General features: G+C 42.6%; 1 protein-coding gene across 14 annotated transcripts in view; it reads right to left on the bottom strand.

The window, feature by feature from the left end:
• Positions 1 to 18,979, bottom strand: part of GIT2 (GIT ArfGAP 2) — a 43,866-nt gene extending 24,887 nt beyond the window's left edge. For 10 of the 14 annotated variants that reach the window (XR_008683005.2, XM_055404269.2, XM_055404262.2 and 7 more), the window contains exons 1-9: positions 18,796 to 18,979; positions 13,849 to 13,982; positions 11,957 to 12,069; positions 11,258 to 11,363; positions 9,599 to 9,685; positions 9,357 to 9,487; positions 5,193 to 5,287; positions 2,414 to 2,459; positions 1,231 to 1,282 (exon numbers count right to left, since the gene is read on the bottom strand). Coding sequence is in view for 13 of the 14 variants with exons in the window: in XM_055404269.2 (XP_055260244.1) it covers positions 1,231 to 1,282; positions 2,414 to 2,459; positions 5,193 to 5,287; positions 9,357 to 9,487; positions 9,599 to 9,685; positions 11,258 to 11,363; positions 11,957 to 12,069; positions 13,849 to 13,982; positions 18,796 to 18,847 (816 nt within the window). In the remaining variant the exon portion in view is untranslated. Of the gene's footprint in view, positions 1 to 1,230; positions 1,283 to 2,413; positions 2,460 to 5,192; positions 5,288 to 9,356; positions 9,488 to 9,598; positions 9,686 to 11,257; positions 11,364 to 11,956; positions 12,070 to 13,848; positions 13,983 to 17,680; positions 17,722 to 18,083; positions 18,567 to 18,795 lie in introns of those variants that run through there. The other 4 variants (XM_055404260.2, XM_055404265.2, XM_088828259.1 and 1 more) reach the window with 3 other exon arrangements.
• Between the last annotated feature and the right edge of the window lie 890 nt (positions 18,980 to 19,869).

Below are 19,869 nucleotides of genomic sequence, written 5' to 3'. Positions count from 1 at the left end.
ACTTATCATCTTAACTATAGGACCTCCTTAGTTTAAGAAAGGCAATAAAAACACATACACACAGAACTGCAGATACAGAACACAGAGACACCAAACAAATTGCATAAAATACATTTATTGCATATTACAGGTAAATGCTAGTAATGAGAAATTCATTTTGTGTATTATGTAGCACTTAGTACTATATGAAGTTCTAGTAACGAGTCTTCTATAAAAGGGGGGATGAAGAGTAAGACATGAATTAGGACAGCTGCAGAGCTGAGCTTTAATACTACTCCTACCTACACTGCAAAGGTGGTCAGACTTCAGCCACGTGAATGATGAAAGGGAGGACAGCTGGGAAAAGAGGGTTCCTGAAAGAAGACCTGAAGGTGGCCTGAGAGGGTGCTAACCCTAAAAGAAATATTTAAATGCACACTCCCACACCCACACACAGTGGGAACCAGATGGGAAGAGGGGCCAGAACTGAACAGTGAGAGCGGGATGATGCCCTTAAAGGTTATGCCAAGAAGGATCTTGGTTCTGATCTTGAGAGCACAGAGAACAGCTTAGGTGGGTGAATCAGGTGGTTAGAATGGCTGGGGAAGCACCAGGTGAGGCTTCATTTGTGGGGACTTAACATAGAGATTGTGTTCCCAGAGGAGTAGATCTCTCAGGGGCCTGATTTAAGCTGAAATGGACAGGCTGGAAAGAAACACACAGACTAACGTGAGCTTGTGACCTGAAGAACAGGGTAAACTCTGAGCACACAGTCGGGGCAGAACTGGCTATTAAAAGCGTACATTTTACAAAGCTCTGATGAATGGTGTAGAACATGCCCGACAGTGAGTGGGGGCTGGATCCCAAATGGCAGTGAGCTTTTTATCAGTCTCTAGCATCCTACGAGGCTACAGGAAGTCATCCCAAGGAGTGCCCCACTTACTAGTTTACATTGAGAGAAACTAGGGAACTCTTACAGGGAGAAACAACTTTCTAAAAGTCAAAGGCACAGTTCTCACTTTTAAAATGACAGAGAAAGATGGCAGTATTTGAAGCAGAGCCAGTGAATTGGATGTACTAAACTTAGTACTTTCATTCTTCTTTATTGCAGACTTGATGGTCTGCTTCTGATTTAATGTCAGAGAGCATGAAACAAAGTAATCTGATGTACTAGGTAACAGGCTGAGAACAGGTATTAGCAGGACACATGGTTTTCCACAGGGGAGTTCACTAGGAAATAGAGATACTCACAGACTGAAGTTTCTTCTTAGCAGCTTTTGCCAATTCAGACAAATCCAGGCTGCTAAGAAAATGTACAACACTGATAAGCAAACAAATCTCATGCACTCTGTAAAAGGCTAAGGTAGCCAAGGGATCAAGATATTTATTACAGCTCATGGACAAGGTCAGAGGTCAAAATTCTTTAGCCCAATAGTCAGTGAGGAAACTGAACACAACTTGGTAAGACTATCTCCTAGAAATACCACAATCATGCAAACATTTCTCACGGTAAAGAGAAAAATAACCACCTACTAACCAAAAGGCAAAAACTATTGCCATGCTAGTCCCCAGGGTGTGTATGTGAGAAATCACAATTTTTAAAGTATTTTTTTTTTAAGTACAATAGAAGAAAAATATAAAAGGGGCAGAATGTTAAAAACCAGAATGGCAAGATTACATATGAAATAGCAATTAATCTTTTCACAAACTCTTGACAGGATCTATGCAAAGGTTATTAGCTATATAAGGGTTTAAAGTTCATTTCTACAGCCATGATCTCCTCTGACCTTATAGACCAGAGGTCAACAGATTATAATCCCCCTCTTTGTTCAGCCCATGAGCTAAGTACGGGATTTACATTTTTAGGTGGTTGGGGGAAAAAACACACAACAAATGATACTTGATAATATGTGGAAATTATATGAAATTCTAATTTTAGTATCCAGAAATAAAATTTCACTGGAACAGACATGCCTTTCATTTACAGGGTCCACAGATGCTTTCATTTACAACTAGCAGAGTAGCTGAGGCAGAGGGTGTGTGGCCCAAAAAGCCTGAAGTATTTACTATCTAGCCCTTAACAACAACAACCACAAAATTTGTTGATCCCTATCATAGACAAAGGATATATTCTCTTATAACACAGAAATATTCTGTGATATATCTAGAGACACAATACACTGTCACAGCTGGCTAAAACTATGACAGTATCACAGACTTTGAGTTTCTTATTAGCAAATGTTACTTGCGCTCTTTCAAACTTAAAATTTTATATGGTGGTTTACTTACAGCCGTCTTATTTCCAAAGTGCATAGCCATAAAAGAGAAAAATGTATGGGCTTTGTTAAACACAAAATATAATAAACTTACACACTTAACAACCAAGGAAAATACTAGTGACAGATATAATTGATTGGTATTTCAATGGCCTTACCTGTCTGCCATTTGAGGTATTATAAAGTGCTGTCCATTTTTGTGATCTGAAACAGAAACCAAGCCAGAGTTTCATCTGTGTAAATACTAATAAGACCTGTAAAGGAATACCATTATCTTTTGAATTTATGTTTTGCTCCTCTCACTACATGGTTTTCGTTCCTCTCTCTCCTCTTTGCTCTCTGTTTTGAATATTTTAAATCAAAACATCTTTTGATTATTTGGATAATTTTTTAACATTTCATTTTATCTCTAGAGTTTCTGACCATATATGATTGTATAGTCTTTTTTCAATGCTAGGGATTATAATATGCAAAACTTTTTACAATCTACTAGAAATACTATTTTACCATTTTAAGAAAAGTGCAAAAACTTACCTTCATATTTCTTTTACCCTCTCCCCTTTCATGTTTTAACTGTCAAATATATTACTGACACATGCTGAAAACCACACAATACTATAACTTTTGCTTTAAACTGTCATACATACCTTTAAAAAACTTAAGAAGAAAACAGGCTATTGTATTTATCCAATACTTAATCATTTCTGTTGTTGTTCTTTCATTCCTGAAGTTCCGAGATTCACTCTGGTTTATCAACTCCCTTCCACCCAAAGAACTTCCTTTAGTATTTCTGTTAGAGCAACTAATTTTTTTTTTTCCATCGTAAAGTGTCTTTTTTTTTCATTCCTAAAGGTTATTTTCAAGGAAATAAGAGTTTTTTTCTTTCAGCATTTAAAAAATATCGTTCTACTTCCTTTTCATCTCCATGATTTCTGATGAGAAATCCACAGTCATACACATAATTTTTCTTTTATATAGTATCATTTTTTTTCCTTGGCTGCTTTCAAGGCATTTTCTTTCTTCGTATTTTAGCAGTTTGATTTCGATGTGTCTGAGTGATGACTGGAGTTCGTCCTGTTTGGAGTTCTCTGAGCTTTTCAAATTGTGATTTTACATCTTTTGCCAAATTTAGAATTTTTACCCAATATTTCTTCAAATATTTTTTCTGCACCACATTCTTTCTTATCTCTTTCTGAGAGTCTATTGGTACCAATGTTCTGGTTTTGTCTCCGAGGTCCCTAAAGCTCTGCTAAGCCTCCTTTGCCTCCCACTCTTCTATCTCTCTGTTGCTCAAACTGGATTATTTCTAGTGATCTATTTTCAATTTGCTGACTTTTTTTGTCATCTCCATCCTAATTAAACCCATCCAGTGGGTTTTAAATTTTCAGTTATTGTATTTTTTAGTTCTAACATTTCTGTTCTTTTCTATATCTTCTGTTTCTCTGCTAAGACTTTATTCAATTTGCTTCAATAATATTCACACTTACTTCTTAAGAGCATGATATTACTATCTGCTTTAAAATCTTTATCTGATAATTCCAATCTCTGAGTCACTGAGAGTTGGCATCTGTTAATCACTACCTTTTCCCATGCAAGTCTTTGGGATTTTCCTGTTTCTTCACATGTCAAGTAATTATGGATGGTATCCCAGATATTTTGCATAGTATGTTGCGGAGACTCTTGTGAGTCTTCCTTTAATTCTGCGGTGAATGTTAATATTTTGTTTTAGCAGGCACCTGACCAGGCAGGTTCTGCCTCCTGGGCCAAGAGGTGAGAGAGACTAAAGATAAAACAAATGCTGTCAAAGTTCCTTCCCCTCAGGCTCTTGGTCAGAGATTTAGGCACCTGTGCTTGCTACAACTGAAGCCACAGGATTACTAGTGGGGAAAGGAAAAGAGAAAAATCCTGTGGGAACTCCCCGATTCTCAGTCCTGTCAGTCCCATTTCCTGCTCCTCAGACCACACAGAGAAGGCTTCTTTGCACCTGCCGTGCAGTTCCAGGTTTTGGGCTGTCCTGGAGGCCATATCAGAAGTAAAAGAAAGGGGACACTCACCACCAGCTTGATGTCACTGTGAGTTCCCTAACCTGCCTGCTGGAGTCCTTAGATAGCTACTTCATGCATTTTTGGTTCAGGGTTTTTGTGTTCAGAAGGAGAGCCAGGGTGAAGTGTGCTTACTCCATCTCCCCAGGAACTGGAATCACACCAGGGGCTCTTAACTCTGTTGTACAACCAGGGTGGAGAACCACTGGTTATGTGATTATACACATACGTGGATACGCTATATCAGGGGTTGGCAAACTTTTTTGCAAAGGGCCAGACTGTAAATATTTTAGGTTTTGTGTCCATATGGTCTCTGTTGTAACTACTCAACCTGCTCAGTTCTGCTGCTGTAGTGTGAAAGCGGGCACAGACAATGCATAAATGAGTGGGCATGGCTATCTTGCAATAAAACTTTATTTTTAAAAATCAACATAATAGGCTTATCTGGCCTACAGACCAAGGTTTGCTGACCCCAGTTCTACCTCATGAACAAAGCAGGTTAATGGTAAGGTTCACTTTTTCCCTTTTCCCCATTCCTTAGCTAGCTGAATTCTGCAAACAACTATAGAGGTTAAGGCTTTGCTCTTCCATACTGACTCCCATTAACCACAAGAACTGTGGTGCCACATTCAGGCTGGGTTCAACGATGCTCTGATTCCTGAAACGACCACTACTGTAGAGCAATCATTTTAAAAACTAAAATTTCAAGCTGTGACCAATGTTACGTATTTCACATATAGCAAAAAAGGCCGTAGTCATCATTTCACACAGAAATCCTTATTTGCAGTTTTCTCAAGGATTCGTTAGAGCACAGACCATAAACAGCAGTCTCCTGACTTGCTCTTCAGGGACTGCCTGGCTTCAGGTGTGGAGAGGCTGCTCTCCTTTCACTCACCTGGCTTCCTGCCACAGAGATAGAAGGCTAGTCTGTCAGTCAGCTCGTACTGTATTTCTACAAGGCGCTCTGCCAGCTCGTGGTGCCCTCCTTGCCTACAGGAGAAAACAAAGTGCCACTTATACTACTCACTGGCCACGGGTGCTAGAAGAGAAAAGTACAGAGACATCCCCTGAGATACCTGAGGAGTTTATCAAATGTGACTTTTCAGAATAATCAACCTTTTTAATTGAGGTAAACTGTCAAGATTGACTCTGATTCCCACTTTTATAAAACTGCTTTCAAAATTTCAACTACCCGCTTTCTCTTATTAATTTGTGAGACAGGGGACTCCGCTGGTGGTCCAAGAGTTAAGAACCCACCTGCCAATGCAGAAGACATAAGAGATGTGGGTTCCATCCCTGGGTCGGGAAGATGCCCTGGAGAAGGGCATGGCAACCCACTCCAGTATTCTTGCCTGGTGAATACCATGGACAGAGGAGCCTGGCAGCCTATAGTCCATGGCGTCACAAAGAGTCAGACGTGACTGAAGTGACTTAGCACACACACATATAAACGATGGCGTGTCAGACCTGATGAAATACTGCATCCCTCAACACCTGAGCTCTTACTCCCAGACACACTCTGCTCTATCCAGTCAGGACCCCTGCTGTGCCGCATGTGCCCTGTCCACCCCTCCCTTCAGAACTTGACCCACATCCTTCTTCTCCTCTGAAATACCTTAGCTCCTCTTCACACACTCAAATCAAATCCATTCTTCAAAGACCAACTAAAGACATTACTTAATGATCTGGGCCACAGTGAAGAAATACTATGTATGTATCCAATATGGTAATGAGTTCTACATTATCTTGCCTCATTTAACTCTTACATGCATTTAGGCATCCTCTCCTCCATGGGACACTAAAGTCTACGGGGGGCAGAGTTTTGTAATTTCACTTGTCATTTTCAAGTTGCCAACTGTCATTTTACCCTGTGCAGAGCATCGTTCTTTGCAGTTAATCAAGTTAATTTGGAAAAAGAAGGAAAGATGATCCATCTTCTGTTATTTAAATGATACTGAAGACTAACCTATGGATTTACTTTTTTATTTTCTGCTACTTCACAGCCAAAATTTTCAAACAAAGAAAAATTTTAAAGAATTTTATAGGGAGCCCCAAGATATCCACTACCTAAATTCTGCAATTAACAGTTTACTATACTTGTTGAACCACATATCTATCCATACAGGGGCTTCCCAGGCAGCGCCAGTGGTAAAGACGTAGGTTCAATTCCTGGGTCAGGAAGATCCCCTGGAGTAGGAAATGGCAAACTACTCCATTATTCTTGCCTGGAAAATTCCATGAAGAGAGGAGTCTGGTGGGCTGCAGTCACAAGAGTCAGACATGACTGAGCACACATGCATATCCATACAGATTTGTTTCTAAGTTCAAGCAATGACTAAAAGTATTTTAAAAAAAAAACTGAGGAGTGGGTTCTGCAACTCTTTATACTTGATGTGGATTCCAACTATGGCTCAAATACCACTATGTTACAAACGATAAAGAAAGGAAAGATTGGAAGCTAAAGCACAATGGTTAATGGTTCTGCCTTCCCTGACTTTGGCTCTCTTATCACATTTCAGACTGAAATTGAAGAAAGTAGGGAAAACCACTAGACCATTCAGATATGACCTAAATCAAATCCCTTATGATTATACAGTGGAAGTGAGAAATAGATTTAAGGGACTAGATCTGATAGAGTGCCTGATGAACTATGGACGGAGGTTCGTGACATGGTACAGGAGACAGGGATCAAGACCATCCCCATGGAAAAGAAATGCAAAAAAGCAAAATGGCTGTGGGAGGAGGCCTTACAAATAGCTGTGAAAAGAAGAGAAGAGAAAAGCAAAGGAGAAAAGGAAAGATATAAGCATCTGAATGCAGAGTTCCAAAAACAGCAAGGAGAGATAAGAAAGCCTTCCTCAGTGATCAATGCAAAGAAATAGAGGAAAACAACAGAATAGGAAAAACAAGAGATCTCTTCAAGAAAATTAGAGATTCCAAGGGAACATTTCACGCAAAGATGGGCTCGATAAAGGACAGAAATGGTTTGGACCTAACAGAAGCAGAAGATATTAAGAAGAGGTGGCAAGAATACACAGAATAACTGTACAAAAAAGATCTTCACGACCAAGATAGTCAAGATAACGTGATCACTGACCTAGAGCCAGACATCTTGCAATGTGAAGTCAAGTGGGCCTTAGAAATCACTACAAACAAAGCTAGTGGAGGTGATGGAATTCCAGTTGAGCTATCTCAAATCTTGAAAGATGATGCTGTGAAAGTGCTGCACTCAATATGCCAGCAAATTTGGAAAACTCAGCAGTGGCCACGGGACTGGAAAAGGTCAGTCTTCATTCCAATCCCGAACAAAGGCAATGCCAAAGAATGCTCAAACTACCACACAATTGCACTCACTCACATGCTAGTAAAGTCATGTTCAAAATTCTCCAAGCCAGGCTTCAGCAATATGTGAACCGTGAACTCCCAGATGTTCAAGCAGGTTTTAGAAAAGGCAGAGGCACCAGAGATCAAATTGCCAACATCCGCTGGATCATGGAGAAAGCGAGAGAGTTCCAGAAAAACATCTATTTCTGCTTCATTGACTATGCCAAAGCCTTTGACTGTGTGGATCACAGTAAACTGTGGAACATTTGGAAAGAGATGGGAATACCAGACCACCTGACGTGCCTCTTGAGAAACCCGTATGCAGGTCAGGAAGCAACAGTCAGAACTGGACATGGAACAACAGACTGGTTCCAAGTAGGAAAGGGAGTATGTCAAGGCTGTATATTGTCACCCTGCTTATTTAACTTATATGCAGAGTACATCATGAGGAACGCTGGGCTGGAAGAAGCACAAGCTGGAATCAAGATTGCTGGGAGAAATATCAATAACCTCAGATATGCAGATGACACTACCCTTATGGCAGAAAGTGAAGAGCAACTCAAAGCCTCTTGAGGAAAGTGAAAGAGGAGAGTGAAAAGGTTGGCTTGAAGCTCAACATTCAGAAAACAAAGATCATGGCATCTGGTCCCATCACTTCATGGGAAATAGATGGAAAAACAGTGGAAACAGTGTCAGATTTTATTTTTTTGGGCTCCAAAATCACTGCAGATGCTGACTGCAGCCATGAAATTAAAAGACGCTTACTCCTGGGAAGGAAAGTTATGACCAACCTTGATAGTATATTAAAAAGCAGAGACATTACTTTGCCAACAAAGGTCCGTCTAGTCAAGGCTATGGTTTTTCCCGTGGTCATGTATGGATATGAGAGTTGGACTGTGAAGAAAGCTGATCGCCAAAGAATTGATGCTTTTGAACTGTGGTGCTGGAGAAGACTCTTGAGAGTCCCTTGGACTGCAAGGAGATCCAACCAGTCCATTCTAAGGGAGATCGATCCTGGGTGTTCACTGGAAGGACTGATGCTAAAGCTGAAACTGCAATACTTTGGCCACCTCATGCGGCGAGTTGACTCACTGGAAAAGACTCTGATGCTGGGAAAGGTTGGGGGCGGGAGGAGAAGGGGACGACCGAGAATGAGAGGGCTGGATGGCATCACCGACTCTGTGGACATGAGTTTGAGTGAACTCTGGGAGTTGGTGATGGACAGGGAGGCCTGGCATGCTGTGATTCATGGGGTCGCAGAGAGTCGGACACGACTGAGCAACTGAACTGAACTGAACTGAAGATCATATGCACTTGAAATGTCTTCATCTGCAAAATAACAGAATTCAAATCTTTGAAGGCGCTAAATGCTGCTGCTGCTGCTAAGTCGCTTCAGTCGTGTCCGACTCTGTGCGACCCCAGAGACGGCAGCCTACCAGGCTCCCCCCCTCCCTGGGATTCTCCAGGCAAGAACACTGGAGTGGGTTGCCATTTCCCTCTCCAATGCATGCAAGTGAAAAGTGAAAGTGAAGTCGCTCAGTCGTGTCTGACTCTTAGCGACCCCATGGACTACAGCCTACCAGGCTCCTCCATCCATGGGATTCTCCAGGCAAGATTACTGGAGTGGGGTGCCATTGCCTTCTCCAGCTAAATGCTACCCATGCACAATTTAGCCACTAAATGAATCATACACAAGGTAAATCCCAGAGAGAGGTAACAGAGTTGAGTCTCTCACCTGGCATAGTCAACAGGAGTTTTCCCACTGGAGTCCTGGGTGCCTGGGTCTGCTCCATATACTGCCAACAATTCCGCCTGTAGAATCTGCCCTGCTTTGGAGGCCACGTGGAGGGGGGTGTTTCCTTTCTCCTAAGAATCATTAATACAAAGTACACGAGAAGAAATGAATAACCCGAAGGCTAAGCAAATGCAACCCATTTAGTTTCAACTTCATATCTGAACCAATTTGTGCTCTCTTACAGGGTGAAAAAAGTTGGCTTGTGCTCCTAAAGATAACAGCCTCAAACAGGTTTCAAGATTCCCTGTTCTCACGCTTGAATGGAGTTGCTGAAAAATACATAAACAAGAAAAGAACGTTTGTTAAAAGTATAAAGAATGAGGGAGCAAAGCAGCTGGCAGACCACTGCAATCTACATTATCGCAGCACTACATCATCTTTATCTTGCTTAGCAAGGTGAATGACGCTGTCTCTCCCATGCTGGTAACAGCTACCCCTGGGCTCTAAGGCAGAGTCAGGCCTATTGTTACTGATAAGGGAACTAGGGCTGGGAAGGCTGATGCGCCCAAAGGCAAGATCTGTCTAAGTGGCGCAACCAGTCTCTGAGTGAGAGGGAGTGTGAGGAGGGGTTGAGCATGGCTCTGAAGTCTGACAGACCTGAATTTCAAACCATATACCCCTCAAGCTGTGTGAACTTGAGAAAGTGTTTAAAGCAATCTGAACCTGTTTCCTTATCTCTAAAATGGTGATAAAAATGCCACCTATTAAAGAAACTAAAAAAAAAAAGAGAAACAAAAAAACAAAAAAAAAATGCCCGCTATTCATGGGCAACTATAAGGGATCGATCATACAACAGAGCACGGAGCCTGGTACACGGGAAATGACCGAAGAAAACAGCTGCTATTATTATTGCTGTTGCTATTAGATGTTAATATTGAACCTAGGGCTTTAGAGCTTCAGATCCTAGACTGTGTAAATCACAGGATTCTGCCTTATATCACACCCTCTCCACAACACTAGTCTTAGCCTGGTGTACAATGATTTACTGAAGTCTTTAGGGGTGGAAACAGGCCTGTGGCATATTCTATAGCACTGCAGAAAAGTCCTTACACATTCAGAGGATAAGCTGCCTTCCTTCAGCTCTTCCTTCAACCCTAGAACTGTCCAAAATGCAATCATCCTTACCACAGGATTGAAGAAAGCGACTCTAACAACTACATCCAGGTCTTGTTTTCCTAATTAATTTTATTTTTAAAAATTGTGGTTTAAAAACACAATGAATGGAAGTAACAATCACATCCACCTTCAGGCAAAGTTTAAAATTCTGAACTGTGAGTGCCTCTGTTCTGTATGAGCATCTGCCAAAAGCAGCGCTTTGAAAATAAAGATACGCATTTTTGTGGTATCTCTCAAAAACAGGCAAAGGCCCACATAAAGAAAGCCATCGACTCATCTTATGAGTTTAATAAACCATCCCATGGACTACGGTTTTGAGTGACGCCCTACTTCCTGAAGATCTCACTCAGCATGCAACCTGGAAACCTGCAGAAGTCCCACAGACCTTGCAGTCCCTCCTAGAAACAAACTCTGACATGGCTCCTATTTCAAAGCTCCACAAACAAAAACTTACAGAACTACGACTCTAGAACCAGACCTAGAAAACACAAATGGTTTCCTGGATGCTTATCGTTTCCTTTGTCCCACTAGTATACTTCCACTAATATGAATGGCTGACATTTGGATTAAGATGAGAGAAGAAACCAACAGCAAAAAAAGCTGTGACTAATTATTTCGTGTGCAGAAAGTTGTTTTTCTTTTCTTTCTAAGTGTCTTTTTTTCCCCAAACAGGACAATGTGCTGTTTCATCCGGTAATTTCAGGATTCTGAAAGGTGTGACCCACCTTACTGAGATCTTTGGCAGTCACACTGTCGTCATCCCGGCAGGGCAAGCGGTGGACAAACGCTAACATCTGATACTTGGCTCTGATGAATTCTGCTTTATTAGGACTGGTTTGAGAACAAAAAAAGAAAACAGTTCACTTGCAGTTCAGATACAACATTCCCCATTCTTCAGACTGTAAAGAGAAGAGGAAGTGACCCACATCCCCCACTCAAGAATAAAAGGAACAATACTGAAGAAAGCTTTTGGCAGTGTGTTAAGACCTGAAGTCTGAAAATGTACATTAGTCATTATAATGGCCAGGACTGCAGAATACCTGCTTTTTATAATATCTTTCTTCTCTGGGTAATTTTCTGAAGTGACCTAGCAACCTTGAGAGGAAGCAGCTCTTTGTCCCATCTTGTAAGAATCCAGATGATTGATCTGACTGCCTGTTGGTTGAGCACCTAAGCTCAAACCCAGTGACATTAACAGCCACCAAGCCTTAGTCTTAAACTGGAGAAACCAGACTTGTGCTGGGTAGCATGCGGAAGAGACTGTCCCATGCCTGGCTTCATTCTGCATCCCAAAGGCAAAAAGTTCAACACACAACTGGGTGACCACCTCCTGCGCTGCCCCTGTGGAGGCTGGTCCAAGACAGCTGCGCTCCTTTTAGTGGGCCCCAGGGGTTAAGCAGAAATAAGAGTAACATTCCACTCACTGTACTTTATCCTGTGGATTAGCTTTGCGTCTTCCACTCATAATAGAGGTGGGGTCCAGTAACGAATGCTCCCATATAGAATTAGCACCATTATTATACAAGGTTTCAACCATCTAAAACCAAGCAGTATAAAATCACATTTTAATTTCTTTCTACAAACATTCCGTGGAAATCAGTGACTGAACTGATTCCACTACAAACACTAGCATGACTAGGAGATCACACACTTCATTATTTTCTGTTTTAATGAGAAAGAAGAACCTACATGTAGGATTCAGGTTTGACCAGAAGGATAGCTAAATATTTCAATGGGTTTGATTACATTTTCTAATACATGATGAAGAAAGAGCACTTTGATACTTTAGGACAGCAATGCCCAAGCATGAACATCCAAATACTATTTTTCAAGATTCTTAATCTTTTTCTTTAAATCCACTTACCTTCTAAAACTTTCACTAGCGATTATAATTTGACGCACTAGTTATAGTTTTATGCAACCACTGAAATAAATATTTGAGTATTACCCACATCTACCTTTGATCAGTGGTAAAGAATCTACCTGCCAACACAGGAGATGTGGGTTCAGGAAAATCCCCTGAAAAAGGAAATGGAAACCCACTCCAATATTCTTGCCGGGGTAAAAAAACCCATGGACAGTGGAGCCTGGCGGGTCTGAAAGAGTCGGACCTGACTGAACGATTGAGCATGCACATCAACCTCGAGTACCACTAGTGGCCCATGTGTCACTCTGGGAACTGCTGTTCTAGGGTCAGTCTGGCATTTTAAACTACTCAACCATCTCTGGATTTTATTTATATCCTATAATATAATATAGGATATGACATAATATCTGTACTCTGTATAATCTGACAGCAGTAAACACCCATTTTCACATGGGAATGAGCTGTTAGAAACTTCTGAGCAGAAGTGATTATTAATAATAAACCATTTTCATTTCAGAGCCTGCCTCCTGACAAGGCCTCGTCTGATTTTTACAACAGCGCAGATACGGTCATATCAGAGATCTAAACTCACCCTTTTGGGACAGGCTGTGCAGCTGCCACAGATTTAGTAAAATATGTACTCAAGACAAATGAAGGCAAAACACACGCCTAAGTCTGAGTTCCAACAGAACTCAAAGAATGTGTACCCCAAAATAGAAGTACCCGGTGACATGACAATGGACCCCCAAATAAAACAAAGAGCCCACTGAATACTTGGCAGGGTGTTAGGCATTCATATCAAAACAGAACCTGACTGTCTCTAACAGGTTACAAGAACTTTAAGAGAACTTAAATCAGATGTGTCAGAAACTTCGGAGGACTCCTATCAAGGCAGGAAACCTCATGAAAAGTTTCTAAGGCAGTTGCTTTCAGAAACATTCATCGTGGTAACTGGAAAAGACAGACTGTTTAAAAACAATTTCTGGCAATATTCTAGAAAGTTGGCAGTAAAACATTAGGAAGAAATTTTAATGACTATCTGTCTACCTATAGTCGAGCTTTTCCAGATTTTCACTAGGAGAAAAATAATCTTAAATAATGAATTCAATACTTATATATTTATATATTGCAGGCAGAATCTGCCTGCAATGTGGGAGACCTGGGTTCGATCCTTGGGTTGGAAAGATCCCCTGGAGAAGGGAAAGGCTACCCACTCCAGTATTCTGGCCTGGAGAATTCCATGGACTGTATAGTCCATGGGGTCCCAAAGAGTCGGACATGACTGAGTGACTTTCACTTTCACATACTTATATATAGCACTGACAAGCATGGCACCTCTACTCAATTAGGATTCAAACATTTTTGTAAGATTTAAGAAGTGTAATTTCAGTTGCTAAAACAGTAACTCCTAAAAACTTTAAATTATTGAGGAGAATTCTCATTCTTTACCTGAAGCAATGTTGGAGGCCATGGTGTGTGTTTAAGATGCCTCACTTGAGAGATATGGCGTCCCAGACTCCGATGGACACTGCAGCACTCATCGCATATAAAAGTTCCCCTATTTACGGATGCCCAGGAAGGATCTGGAAAGAAGAGTGAGATCAGTAGCAAGGATACCAGGTGGCAAAAGATGACCAAGGTTTGGTGTTTCAGAAAAACAAGACATTTCTGTTGTGTTGGTATGCTAGTCAACATGTTAAGCTGGGGAGCTTGTCTGATGATACCACCTATCTTGGCTGGGGGTACAATGTTAATAAAGATGGAAAACATGAATTGAAGCCCTGAGTGAGTACTTATCTGCTTTCTGGTCCAGGGCCACAATCTGTAGCCCTAATAAGATCTACTATCTCGGATGTGGGCTCTTTCATTAAATGTAAGAGAAGCAAATTGAGAGGGTTCACCTGAATCATTCTGACTCCATCTCCACAAATGGCAGGACAACAAAACTATCCATGAACAATCCACACAGAATTATGTGAAGTGAATGGTGAAAAGACAGCTACCCTAACACTGCTGCATGTCGATATGCCTCTGGGCTTAGCAGAAAGCTGCAAGTGACACAACTATAAAACAGCTCAGCCACGGTAGCTCTGAAAACAGACTGGGAAACCTGGCCTCCTCCACTAATAAATGTGCTAGGATATCCATTAGCTGTCTCAAATAAACTGTTGAGTCTGATCTCACCATGGACCTGAAAGAACAGAAGCTGTAAAAACATCAGCCTCACAGAAAAAGATTCAAAATACAAATGAGCAATATTTTTGATGTGCGCATGATACTTTTTTCTTGTAAAGTCCGACAAAGCCTCATTAGACACCCTTTGAAACAAGGAAAAACGCATACTTGGTAAGCAGTAAGAGAACTCACACTGGGAAAGTAAACTAAATATTTAGAAACTCAAAACACAGACAGACCTTCTACATTTCACCAGATTCACACAAGGGGTGACAATAGGTACTGCTCAAGCTGCTTGGCTTGAGGGTTATATTTAAAAATTCTTCAATGTCCACAAAAATCTCTAAAATGCATGTACACCATCCTTACCATTTCTAACAGTTTATTCAAACCCCTTCCAACCATATAATGAAAAGTTATGGATTTCAATCAAAGACAAACTGGGAGTCAGAGAGTGTGGTGGTGGTTAACAGGGCTGGCTCTGGAGACAAGCAGTCCAGGGTTTGAACCCCAACTCTACCACTTCTTGCGCAAGGATCTTAGGCAAGTTATTTCTTTGAGGGTGCTCATCATGGATCAAATAGAAGAACAATACATCTCAGGGTGGTGAGGATATAAAGAGTAAGTGAAGCTGTTTGCATATAGTAAGTACTCAGTAATGTGAGCTATTATAACTTTTCCCAATTATCTTGTATTTTCAAGAGACCACAGCAATTCATGGCCACTGGAGAAAGTCTTAGATTGCTAATACTCGAAACATTGAATGTTCCACATGAACACTATCTTACTACACTGAAAAACCTCATGGAGTTTTCAGGTAGTTGAACTCAGAATAGGATATGAACCAGATTCATTTAAAAAAAAAAAAAGGTAACCCAGGACTTCCCTGGCGATCCAGTGGTTAAGACTCTGCACTTCCACTGCAGTGTGCACGTGTTCAATGCTTGGTCAGGAAACTAAGATCCTGCATGCCATGCAGCACGGCAAAAAAAAATTTTTTTATAAATAGGTAAACTATTTACTATGATTTGATCATAGTTAATCAAACATTTTGGAGCTTCAGCTTTAGTATCAGTCCTTCCAATGAATATTCAGGGTTGATTACCTTTAGGATTGACTGGTTAGGGAAACCAATCCTTGAATATTCATTGTGAGGAGCGAGGATCAATGCTGAAGCTCCAAAACATTTGATTAACTGTCATCAAATCTTAGTAATTAGTTTACCTATCTTTAAAAAAAAAATTTTTTTTTTTTGCCACATTGCAAAGCATTGGAATTCCAACGCATTGGAAAAGACCCTGATACTGAGAAAGATTGAGGGCAAGAGGAGAAGAGGGCAACAGAGGACAGAGGATGAGATGGTTAGATGGCATCACCGACTCAATGGACACGCATTTGAGCAAGCTTTGGGAGACAGTGAAGGACAGGGAAGTCTGGCATGCTGCAGTCAATGGGATTGCAAAGAGTTGGACACAATTTAGGGACTGAACAGCATTAAAATTTTGCCATGTAACAAAAACTCAAACAAAATTCTTCAGTGAAGTACAACTATGTCAATACTACTAAAGCATTCTAAAAAACAAAGACTGGAAACATCAAGATGAAAGATCCCTGCAAAGATATGTAACAACTTCGCTTTTTGCTGCTGCTGCTAAGTCACTTCAGTCGTGTCCGACTCTTCGTGACCCCATAGATGGAAGCCCACCAGGCTCCCCCATCCCTGGGATTCTCCAGGCAAGAACAATGGAGTGGGTTGCGCAGTATGGTACTATTATTAATGACACACATACAAAAAGACTTTATTTTGAAGATCAGCCTTGGTTTTCACCTGTCCTTCAGAGAATTCACAATCCTCTTGGAAGAAATTAAATAGTGACAAGACAGCAAGGATTTAATACACATGAGCGACTTCACTTTCACACATTGGAGAAGGAAATGGCAACCCACTCCAGTGTTCTTGCCTGGAGAATCCCAGGGACGGGGGAGCCTGGTGGGCTTCCGTCTATGGGGTCACACAGAGTCGGACACGACTGAAGTGACTCAGCAGCAGCAGCAGCAGCAGCAAGGCGAGCCTAGTGGGCTTCTGTCTATGGGATCACAGAGTTGGACACGACTGAAGTGACTTAGCAGCAGCAGCAAGCAAGGCTCTCTACTAGTCATTTTAACATCATGAATCAGAATCACATGAAGAGAATATCAGAATGTTAACGACAGTAAAATCCAGTGAACCCCTTCCAATTTATGTGAACATTTTACGCTAGGGCTTCTTAACATGGGTTCTAGGAACAAAACCAATGGCCTTACAGAAATGTCTATTATCCCACTGAGAAATCTTAACAAATTCTGTGTGAAAGGCGAAGTGCGCATGTATTTTGCGGGGAGAAGGTCTTAGCATTCATCAGAATCTCAAAGGGATCCTGAAACGTAAAGGTAACTCTCTCACTAGGGCTTTGCAGAAAAGGCAGCACAAATTCCTAGCTGCTCAAGTTCAGAACATTTCAAGGTAGCCTAATTATATTCAAAACAGGAAGGAAGTGACTCAAGTCTCTGTAGATTAGGCATATGAGACAACAACTAAAAAAGATACAATGGAAGAGAAAAATGTTCTCAAATGCACAAAAGGCCACAGAAGTGCAAGACAGTATTTAGTACAGAATTCAGCGTGACAACAGAGATGCAATTTTCCTGTGCCCCGTATACTATCCACTGAGAAGCAAAGAATATGCACTTCAAGAGGAAGTTTGAATCTAGATTCATGTGAAACAAACATCACAGAAAGTTCAACCGAAAACAGGCAAGAAAATAAGGAAGTGGAGCAAATAACATTTTTAGAGAATACGATGGAGTTCTTACGACAAGCTAACTAAGTTTCTAAAACACCTCTTTTTAAACTCCTCCACCCGTTCGCCCTATCTTCAAAGGAAACTAGTAACCCCACTTACATTATACAGGCCGTGAAATAACCACATAAGGTTTGAGTTATCATAGTCCTTTTAAAATCGGTCTCCACCTCCATATGACAAGATGAAGTTTAAAACAGAGTGGTGCTCAATGACTTCATTAAGATTGTTTATTGGACACTATTGTGTTAAGGAAGCCATCTTACCTTTTGAATTACTTCAAATTCAAAGCAGATAAATCCAAGCACTGTGAACAACACAGAGGCCTGTCAACCGCGCTCCAACCGCTAAGATAGATCTGAACTCTAAATCTGAATACTAAACATGGGAGGGATGGTTTCCGCCCTTCAGTGTTCCCATATACCTAAACCGCCTGAATACCCAAATGGTTATAGTTGCCACTGATCTGGTGTGTTTGTTTTGTAAGCAGTAATTAATGTATAATTTAGAAATTCAACTATAGCTTTAAGGGGCTGTGAAGGTTCTGTACACAATACAAAAACAGAAAAAATAAAAACAACAACCCCCAAAACCACCTTAGATGAGACGAGCCTAAACATTCATAGAAATTGTTCTACCCCTGAGCACCGTACTCTCAATCATCCTTACTCGAAAAATGAGGAAATCAAGCTCGGCCAAATGAAGTCACCAGCCCAAGGTCACCCAGAGGCAAAATCTAGTTTAAACTCGGCCGGTTCAGATCTCAGAACTTGAGACAAGCATTGCTTCCTCAAGTGATGGTCGGCGTTTGCAAGACCCCGTCATCCGGGAGGCTGTCCGCGGCGGAGTGGGAGTCGGGATGTTAGAGAAGTGGGGAAAAACTCATCGTTGGGGGTCCTCTGGCGAGTCTCAGTGGAAGGAAGCGGCGAGCGTCGCCCACTCCGGACAGGGCCTCCCCCGACCCCGGGCGGGGGTCTGGGGGGCTGTGGGGAGGGGAGAGGACACCTGCAGCCTCGGGGCCGCAGCCGGGAGGACGCTCGCAGTTGATTTCTCTAATTGGCCTCCTCGTGGGTTGCCCAAGCCCCTTCCCGTTGGGAAAGCGGCTCCGACCCCGCCGCCTCTCCGCCCGGCCTGGGACAGAGGGGACGAGAAAAAAGAGAGGGACGGGAGTGACGGGAGGGCGGCGGCCCCCTGCCCGCCCGGCTCTGACAGGCCCGGGACGGGTCCCGCCCCGCGTCCGCCCAGGCTCCTCCTCGTCGCGACCCGGGGCATGGGGTGCAGAGCTCCAGCGCCCGGACCCTCCCGGCCCGAGGGGGCGGCCCCGGGGCAGGGGTCCTGGCCAGGAGAGCTGAGGGGAGCGGGCCCGGGCGGTGCGACTCACCCGGCCCGCTGCAGTCAGCGCACACCTCGCTGCTCCGGAGCCGCTTCGACATGGCTCCCGCCTCCCACCTGCCGGGAACCTGGGGCCCGGGACAGTGAAGGCGGCGGCGGCGGCTGCGCTTCCGCTCTAACGGGTCCCCGCGGCGGCGCTGGCGGTGGCCGCCTCTCCCCTCAGCGCCTCACAGCCGCGGCGCAGCACGCACGCGCGGGGCGGTGCCCTTCGGCGACGGGCAGGTCATGTGACCGGAAAGGGCACGCTCCCTTGTCGCCATTTTGAGTGAGGGCAAGTGTCTCCTCTCCTGTTTCCAAACCTCCTTGATTTCGGAGACTCCCTCTCTGGAAGAGATTCACTTTCTCCCAGTGCTGATTCATACCAGGGGAAAGCAGCGAAATGTAGTGACCAGAGGTATGCAGCCACAGCCTTCCTGAGGCAATCATTCGTCAAGTCATTTAGCATAACTTTGGCCAAGTTCACTTATTTATTCATTCCTTTAGTCAACAATTATTTATTGACCAGGGCTTCCTTGGTAGCTCAGCTGGTAAAGAATTGGCCTGCAGTGCAGGAGACCCCGATTCAGTTCCTAGGTCGGGAAGATCCCCTGGAGAAGGGATAGGCTACCCACTCCAATATTCTTGGGCTTCCTTGGTGGCTCAGACGGTGAAGAATCCGCCAGCAATGCTGAAGACCTGGGTTTGATCCCTGGGGTTGGGAAGATCCCCTAGAGGAAGTTATGGTAACCCACTCCAGTATTGTTGCCGGGAGAATCCCCATGGACAGAGGAGGCTGGTGGGCTACAGTCCATGGAGTCGCAGAGTCAGATAGGACTGAGGGGCTAAGAACACATAGATAATACTGAAATTATCTGGAATGTACATTTATTGACCATGTACTATATTCCACACACTGTTATGGGCACTGGAGAAGGAGCAGTGAGCCAAGAAGATGAAATTTTCTATATTTATGGAGTTACATTCAACTGTACTAGATCTACAATAAAATAAGTAGGAATATATTAGATGTTTCCCTATGCTGCAGTTTTAATCTTACCTGGAAAGTGGAGGTAGTCTGTCTACC

Source organism: Moschus berezovskii, chromosome 19 (genome assembly GCF_049115385.1).
Source record: "Moschus berezovskii isolate FMDL1 chromosome 19, NW_MosBer_1.0, whole genome shotgun sequence".
Lineage (NCBI taxonomy): Eukaryota > Metazoa > Chordata > Mammalia > Artiodactyla > Moschidae > Moschus > Moschus berezovskii.
Note: the sequence above shows the minus strand (reverse complement) of the source record. Positions and strands in the feature narration are given on the sequence as shown.